The sequence below is a fragment of the Octodon degus genome, unplaced genomic scaffold (assembly GCF_000260255.1).
Source record: "Octodon degus isolate 3935 unplaced genomic scaffold, OctDeg1.0 scaffold00014, whole genome shotgun sequence".
In the NCBI taxonomy this organism is placed as follows: domain Eukaryota; kingdom Metazoa; phylum Chordata; class Mammalia; order Rodentia; family Octodontidae; genus Octodon; species Octodon degus.
In genome coordinates this window covers 22005444-22014534 of record NW_004524590.1, presented here as the reverse complement: position 1 = coordinate 22014534, position 9091 = coordinate 22005444, and the positions used below count along the sequence as shown (strand labels likewise).

Below are 9091 nucleotides of genomic sequence, written 5' to 3'. Positions count from 1 at the left end.
TTGTTCTAAGTAGGTGCTTTAGACCACTGAGCCATCTCACCAGCCCCTGTACACAATTTTTAAAATGGCAATTTTGTTATGTATATTTGCTACCATTCTTAGCAGTCCAAAAATAACCTTTTGTCTTCTTTCTTTGTGTGTAATTATAAGACTCCCATCGATGTGTTGGGTGTGCTGCCAATAAGGCAGCAAAGGAAGAGATAGCTCTTAGCAGCACTGGGGGGTAGGAGAAGTGCAGTCGCACAGGGCTCCTCTTGCGTTGACTGCAGCACACCCCACGTTCAACCTAGTGACCCTGCCACCCTGGCAGTGGCAGCCTAATGACTGATAGTGGTGATTCAGCAGTGGCCACATGACATGTATGGACACATTCAGGGCACAGGGGAAAATGGCTGCCTTTTTTTTTTTTTTTTTCTTTTTTTCTATTTTTCTGGTACTGGGAATTGAACTCATGACCTCATGCTTGCCAGGCAGGCACTGCACCGCTGAACTCTATCCCCAGCCTAAAAGCTCCTTTTTTAAATATATAAATACAGGGTCTCACTACACAGTTCAGACTCTAATGATCCTGCTGTCTCAGCCTCCATAGTGCTGGGATTATAAGCGTCCACCACCATGAGATTCCAGGGCCGGCATGGCATGCAGTACTCGGGATTGAATGCAGGTCCTTGCGCTTGCCAGACAGGCACTTATGCCACTGAAGTATATCCCCAGCCCCTAAGGGCTGTTTTTTGTACTGGCTTCAGAGCTTTTCAGAGGACCAACTCTGTAGTGAAAACAGAAGCCAGCCTGTCTAATCCTTTAGTATCTTATCCTGTAGTGAGGTGCAAAATAGTGATGCCTTCGGAGATGAAATTCCACTCTGTGGTGCAGTTATTTTTTACAAGCCTGAATACAATCCATTCCCACCTTGATTTTTGGTTTGAGATACATAAACAAGGGCCAGGGAGATAGCTCAGTAGAATAAGTGCTTGCCTGGCGAGCGCAGGGTCCTGAGTTCAATCCCCGGTACTGCCCCCCTCAAAAGAGATACATAAACACCTACCTATCTTTAACCATATCCAGCAAACATTGCAAGAAAAATGATCTTATATCAGAAAATTAACCCCTTTCCAAACTCAAAGAAAACATAAACTACAAGTTTAAAGGGAAATTTTAAACAATCTGCATTTTACATTATTTTAGGACATATACTTTATACTTTTATTGAGTACAGGTTAGGAATTATATCTCATGACTTTATTTTGTATGATATGAGAATTTCTGGAGCGTCAGATGAAATTTGTTCATACTGTAAAAAAAGTTTGCAAAATCAAATTGAAATGATTTATGTTAATTGTGCACAGAAATTGCTTATACTATACTTGTGTTTCATTTTATTGGTCCATATATGATAAAAAAAAAACTGTACAGGCTGGAAACAGATAACCTGCGTATGCTTTGTGATGATAGCGTGGAGTGGAGATCTGTGGAAGGTGAATGATCCATTAGACCAATCTCTGAGGATCTAGAAAACACCATTATCTTATCAGAATGAGGACTAAATGCCTCTATGGAATATTCCTATCAGAATGAGGACTAAGTGCCTCTCTACTATTCCTTATTCAGAAGCTTTTGAAGTTCCATTATGCCCATGAAAGAGCATGTTGTGATGGGCAGTGGTTGCCAGTGGTGGTTGTATTGGCTGGCTGCATTTCCCTCATGGAGAGAGTTTGGAGGGAAGAAATGTCAGTCATATAATCATCTAGTTGAAGTTTTGAATTCTGCTTTTATTCAATTTTGTTTAATGTTTTCAAATCACAGTTCTGAGTATCTTCTATGAACCCAGTCCTAAACTTGATACTTGGAGGTATTAAAGGACTGGGGGTTTTGTTTTGTTTTGATTTTGGAGTTTTGTGATGCTGGAGATTGAACCCAGGGTCTCATGCATGCTAGATGACTGAGCTATAAACCCAGCAGCTTTGGGGGTTTTTTGTTTCTGTTTTTTGTTTGTTTTGTTTTGTTGGCAGAATTGGGCTTTTGAGACAGGTTCTTGTTTTGTTGTTCAGGCTGACCTTGACACACAGTGATCCTCCTGCCTCAGCCTCCCACATGCTAGTATTATAGGCATGCACCACTACACCCAGTTTAAGAAATGTTGTAAGTCTTGCTTAAGGAACATACAATCCAGCACAGGATGAAGATTCACATGCCTCGAAGAGTTAGAAATCTAAAACAATGAGGACTCTCAACTCTGCAGCACTGTTTCTCATTTTGTGGTCTGAGGACCACAGCAGCAGAATCATGTCAGCCTGCCCGAATCTGCTGAATCCATGCCAAGGGGCACAGCCTGTAAATTGCGGGCAGTCTGATGCACATAAAAGTTTGAAAACCATTATTATGCTGCCTCATCTCAAAGTGAAGCAAGGTGCACGTGTTATTTTTTGGTTTCACCCCAGTGCATAGTAGGGATTTACAGATATTCATACAGTGAACAAGGACAACATACTGGTTTCCTGAGACCATCCCTCCTTTGGAGAAGTTTAGGAAGGGGTCCTTGCCTCGAGGTGTCCTGTTACAGGTGGCAGGGCAGGGTAATTATTTTTATTCTGAAAGATTTTTCTGAGTGATTTGCATGTCAACAGTCCTCATTCATACTTTTCTTAGACACCTTGTTTTCTAAAATCTTTCGGCGAATCCATGTGAATGAGTTCTTCAGAAATCTTCTTTATCTTTTTTTTTTTTTTTTGGCGGTACTAGGGATTGAACTCGGGACCTTACGCTTGCCAGGCTGGCACTTACGCCGCTGAGCTATATCCCCAGCCCCCAGAAATCTTTTTTAAAGTTGGTAAGTCTAACAGAAAAGTCAGCAGGAAATGCATGCCAGTGGTTTCTGTGGTCTGAGCCTGCTGCCCTTGCTCACGTGCTGTTCGCACCTCTGCTTGCTTCCAGGTGGAAAGCTCTCCGTGGTCCTCCCCGCCCCAGACCTCCTGGAGCTCCTGCTGGAACCAGCCACATCTGCACTTGCCAAGGTGACCACAGTGCAAAGAGACAACAGCATTTGAGGAAAGCTTACATTGTTAAAAACAAATGAAATTTTTGTCTGCTGCTGTGACATTTTTATAAATGCCTTTCCTAGGTGGTATACATTCTCTAGATTCATAATTATTTTAAAAGCAAAACCTTATGGGTTGCAGCACCAGCTCTTGCTCAGTCCAGCTTGCTCACATGGAGAAGCCAAATGCTTCTGCTTGCTTTGATTTTTTATCTTTATTGAGTTCAAAACAGCTTATTACAGAAGAAATCAGTTTATGTTAAAACAGATACTAATGTAGAGAGGCTTTAAAATGTATTCCTTGAGTCCCCTTCTTGGCTTCCTAAGCCCTCTGCAATGTAACTACGATTTTTTTTTAACAGAAAAATGAGGCTGGGGTGTGACTTAGTGGTAGAGTTCTTGTCTTGTAAGCAGCAGGCCCTGGGTTCGATCCCCAGCGGCACAAAGAACGTGAGCAGTAAACAGCTCTGCCCACCCTGGTCTGCTGGACAACGCAGAAAGCCTTCAGAAAAACAGCTGAGTGCAGGTCTGCGGTGGTGCCAACTCTGCTCGCGGTGTCTCTGCCTTCACAGGATCGCATGTGTTGGGCTCAGTTTTCAGATTTACCAGCTCACGGACTTAAAACCCAGATATGATAAGGTTTAGGATAAACAGCTATTAGGCAGACCACTAACCAGAATGCCATCTAAATTAATTTACAAAGGGTAATAACTGCTATCAGTTGTAAATTCAGAGACCAAAGTGCTAATCAGAAAACGCTTGTGCAGCATCAGCCTTTGAACTGGTGCTTCTGCCCCCTGTGTGCTGTACAGTGTTTTGGAGCAATCATCCAAAAGCAGCTGTGATAATTCCTTGGCGGGAAGCCCCACTGCCCTGAATCTGTGGATTCCTGGGGACTTTTCCAATGTGTATGTATTCTGTCAATGCCTCTCTGTCTCTCTGGCCACACTTCTGTTTTACCCAGTACCTATCCCAGGCTCCCTTTCTATTCTCTTGCTTAATACATGACATTTACTAGATGTCTTCCCTGTCCTACCTTGCTCAGATCTTTTTCCAGCAGAATTCTACCTATGGTTAGTATCCCTGTGAATGTGCTGTGCATTAGGAGAGCTCATGAACACTCTGCTCAATCTGATGAGCTCTGTCCCATTGAAACCCTTAGCTGTATGTTTAGACTACCATCTCCCAAGCTTGGCTCTGTACCAGACTCACATACAGAGTTAGTAAAGAACACAGAGACCATATGTGACCTGGTGGGGCACACCTGTAATCCCAGCACTCAGGATGCTGAGGCAGGCTATCACTGTGAGCTCAAAGCCAGCCTGGGCTACAAAGTGAGTTCAAGGCCAACCTGAGTTACATAAGGAAACCCTGTCTGAAAAAGACCAAAATAAGGGACTGGGGATATAGCTCAGCAGCACAGCAAGAGATCAAGTCTTGGTGTGGTGGGACAGGCCTGGACCACTTGAAGGTATCCCAGGTTCCCTGCAGAGTCTGTTCTCAAGGTTTTTTTTTTTCCTCATTAAGATTTGAGCAGAGCTAATGAAGCCTTTTCATAACTATCTAACTTTCTGTGTTTTCTTAATATAATTGGTACATTATTAATCCTCCTTATTAAATGATAAGCTTCTGTAGATCTTATTCATCTTTAAATGTGACTCCAGACACCTATTCCCAGCACAGTGATTTTCAAAAGTAGGATGAGTACTGTAAGAATTTCATTTTTGGTACCAGGACTCAAACTCAGGACCTTACACTTGCCAGGCAGGTACTGTGCCACTGAGCTATATCCCTGGCTCAAAACTAGGAAGTCAGTTGGTCTTTATTGTAGGTGATTGAGAAACAGAAGCTGAACTGAGAGGATGAGTAGGGGGAAGTGCAAGTCATACTTGCCATCATAGAGCAAATGCATGGAGTCTTTTGTACACATTATAACATGGCTTGGAAAGCCATGGGACTCTGTAGTGACTCAGGTGTGAATGTTCCGTGGGCCACTTTGTTCTTACCTGATGCCATTATCCACATCCTTGTCAAAGGAAATAAGTCTGTCCATGATAGCGAGCAGCCAGCTGCGGCATGCATGCCACAGGTTCACCAGCCCTGATAGTCGACCAATGAGAGCAGGAAGGCAAGCGATGGTCTAGTCGCCACAGGGATAGAAATGAGCAGCTGTGGTTTCTCAGCCTTTTGGCCAAGATCAAGTATAGAAATGGAGCAGCCAGCAAGGCGCGCTCAAGGAAGCAGCAAGTGACTCCCTGTGGTGTCTCCATGACTCTGAAGCTCAAGGCTAGAGTGGTGCCACTGATCAGTGTTGAAGCCGGGACCATGAGGGCTGTTTTCAGCTGGTAGGAGGGCTAACTGGGTTGGGCTTTAAACTGTGGCCTGAAATTAAAACAACCAACAACTCAGGGAGCGTTCTAGAGATCATGAGGGCCTGGAGACAGACAGCTCGGGACTCCGGCTCCTCCCTTACTGCTTGCCTAATGGTGGAGCCAGCATTTCTGGCAGGCTTGTTCACACACTTGCTTAGTCACACACACTTGTGAGTGCTTTCTGTGTGCCAACATGTAAGCACACAGAATTCAGTGGTGGCAAGCCTATGGCACATGTGCTACAGCCAGGTGTTTGTTACCACTGACAGCTCTAAGAGATTTGCCCTCACTGACCTAGATGCTGAATTCCCAGGGATACACAGGGACATCTCTACACACACACACCCCTGAGTTTTTCCAGTGCCCCTTTTATAAAGTCCCATTTCAGAACATTTGGTTTAGTAATAAGAGAAGAAACAACTTTGAGAAGCTCTTTGCAATTGCTCATATTTACTTACTTCCAGGGTTCGGTTGATTTCCTCTCTCTTGATTTGTCTTATGAATGCCAAAGTGAAGCAAGTCTACCAGAGAAGCTGAGTAAATTGCAGGTAAGTGGAGCCCTTTCTGAAGCCATAGTAGACATTCCATACTTCGGCTAATGCCTAAACTGAATTTCCCCCAGCCTGCCGAATTGCATCTGGGGAGATTTCCACTGAAAGCATCCCTAGAGAACATTAGGATGTTACAGCCTTTCCTAGGAAAGGTAACAAGCATTAAGGTAAATATTCACGGTACACTTACCTACATCCCCAGCCCTTTTTATTTTTCATTTTCAGACAGGGCCTCACTAAATTTCCTGGGCTGAGTTTGAATTTGCATCCCTCCTACCATGGGATTACAGCAGCACACCTGGCTGATATTAGTTGTTTTTTATGTATTTATTTAGTACAGGGTCTACAGAGTCTCACTACGTAGATCAGACTTGTAGTGATTCTCCTGTTTTCAGCCTCCTAAGTGCTGGGATTACAGGCATGTGCCACCACACCCAGTTTCTTTCCCAGCCTTAGTGCTTCCCAGGGGTGGGACTGGCACAGCACTCTGGGGGATTGAACCTCAGCTGCTACGCTCTGCCTAAGCAGGTGCTTTAATCTGCTGAGCTATTTGGCCAGCCCATTAACTTTTTATAAACGTCTCACCTAAACCTGAATTAGCTTGCAACGTGGCCTGTAGTTTTGGACTTCCTGATGAGATTCCCTGGTTTTAGACAGCCTTGTATCTTTGAGTTCTGCTTATGGCTGTGCCAACAAAATATGTCTTCTGTCTCATGGAATTAAACCAGAGCTTGTGACTGAGCTAAAGGGTTCAGACCTAAGGATGTTTTTATTTTTTTAAAAAAAATTTATTTATTTATTTATGTGTGTGTGTGGCCAGCTCAGCCCACCAGGGGACGGGGCTGGCTGGCATGTGGTGCTGGGGGATTGAACTGAGGTCCCTGTGCTCTTGCTAATCTTGTTCTAAGTAGGTGCATTAGACCACTGAGCCATCTCACCATCCCCAGACCTAAGGATGTTTTTAAAGCCTTCTGGGCTATGCAGAAGCAGTGTGGCTCTGAGGCAGGTGGTGGGAGCACTGGAAAGTTTGCACTTGAGGATGTGGTTTACGGTGCTTCCCTTTTGGTTACCATGTCTTTTTTTTTTTTTTTTTTTTTTTTTTTAATTTATTTATTGTGTGTGTATGGCCAGCTCAGCCCACCAGGGCTGGCTGGCATGTGGAGCTGGGGGATTGAACCATGGTCCCTGTGCTTTGCTTGGCTTAGTTTGTTCTAAGTAGGTGCTTTAGACCACTGAGCCATCTCACCAGCCTCTCACCAGTCTCTCACCAGCCCCTAGTTACCATGTCTTTAAAAAGGCCTGCTCCTGCCAGCGCCTGGGTAACTATGTGAGACATAGATGGCCTGCCAAGTACTGTAGTGAAATTCTTTGTGGACAAACTTAGCACCCCACACCTTTTTTTTTTTTTTTTTTTAACTCTTGTAATAGCTCCTTTTTCATTTCCTTTGGCCGGAAATTAATTCCAGACATTACATTTGACAGCTCAGATGCAGCCTCAAAGATTCAGAATGAAGCCAAGCATCCTGATGTGTGCCTGCAATTCCAGCCCTCTAGGAGACTGAGGCAGGAAGATCACAAATTTGAGCACAGCTTAGGAAACTTAGCAATTTAGTAAGCCCTAATCTCTAAATAAAAAAGCAAAAAGAGGCTGGGGATGTAGTTAAATGAGAAAGCCCTGAGCTCAAGACCCAATACTTGGAAAAAAAAAAAAAAAATTCCAGCTGAGCATGATGGTACACACCTTTATTCCCAGCCCTCAAGAGAGAAGCACAAGGCCAGCCTGGGCTACATAGTGAGACCCTGTCTCAACAAAACAAAACAAAACAAAATACAAATGGGGCAGGGAGCACACTCCGTGTGGGGTATGTGCTTCGTCCACATGAGGCCCTGGGCACAGTCCCAGCACCTCCAAACCAACTGTTTCAGAATAACAACTGACAGTGGTTCAGCCAGAGAAAAGACTGACCTGTAAGATCACAGTTACAAGCCTGGTTGCATTTCCAGTACACAGTTACCACACTCAGGACAGGAAGAAGTGAGTTCTCTCTCCCTGAGGAGAAAGGCTGAGCTGCATCCTTGGGAGCAGAAGCACAGGCTGCAGCTTTCTCCTGACACACCTTGGGGCCTCACCTCAGGGGCCCTTGCTCCTTGCTCTGCCCAGGAAGGGAAGGGGCCCCTTCTGTGGGTGGCGCAAGGAGCAAGGCCACGAATTGCCCTTTCCTCCACTCTCCCCAGAGCACCTCTGTGCCCCTTGCCCGTGCCGCAGCTCACAGTGGCACCCAGGTATGTTGGGGCCCAGCTTAGGCCCAGCCCAGTCCAACTGCTGCAGGAGGCCTGCAGGGAGCTCCCTCGAAGAAGGAGCCTTACTAGAACAGGCTCTGTCTCCCCAGGCTCTCCGCTTGGCCACATGACCAAGCCTCAAGGGCTTCTGCTCCCCAGTCCTGGAAAAGGCCAGCCCAATGCTGAGTGTGGATCTTTCAGGCAGGAGCATTCAGTTCTGTGAGCGCAGCCCCAGCCCATTATCCTGGAAACTCCAGCACAAAGAAAGGCTAAAGGCCCATGGAGTCACGACCTGCTGAGCCTGCGGGCAGGCAGCTCAGTGGGCTCTCGGAGCTTCAGAGGCCTCACCTGCAAGGAAGGAAGGAAACACTGCCAGTGTACCAGATCCTTTGTAAGAGGTTGCTGCTGGTATCTCTTGGGAGCTTTTAACTGTTTGGAGGAGAAAAAAGTTAGTATGCAAAAACTGATGATATCCCAGCTTCCCAAAAGTGATAATTTGCTGGAGAGATGGCTCAGTAGAATAAGTGCTTGCCTGGCAAGCGCAAGGGCCTGAGTTCAATCCTTGGTTCTGCAAAACAAAACCAAGAGATAATTTAAAGTGAAGTGAAACATGTTGGCCTAAAGATATTCTCCTTGAAATTGAAGCATCTAGGGGAAAAAATGGAAAGGCAATTATATCTGCTCCAATTTTAATGATAACATGATAGGGGTGAGAAGGGGGCATAAAAAGAATTAAGTATGCACACAGGCCAGCCCCCCCAGATGAGCATAATCATGTCCTGTGTACATGTGCTGGCAAATATTTTTAAAAGATGATAGCTCTAAAAAAAAAAAAAAAAAATTCACAGAGGCAG

The 9091-nt window shown here is 45.0% G+C and overlaps 1 protein-coding gene across 1 annotated transcript in view; it reads left to right on the top strand.

Annotated features, from left to right (window-relative positions):
• The window catches only part of Lct (lactase), a 45654-nt gene that overhangs the window by 7155 nt on the left and 29408 nt on the right, over window positions 1-9091 (top strand). Inside the window, exons 2-4 of the mRNA XM_004626413.2 lie at window positions 2932-3011; window positions 5871-5954; window positions 8093-8240. Coding sequence (XP_004626470.1) covers window positions 2932-3011; window positions 5871-5954; window positions 8093-8240 — 312 coding nt within the window. The remainder of the gene's footprint in view (window positions 1-2931; window positions 3012-5870; window positions 5955-8092; window positions 8241-9091) is intronic.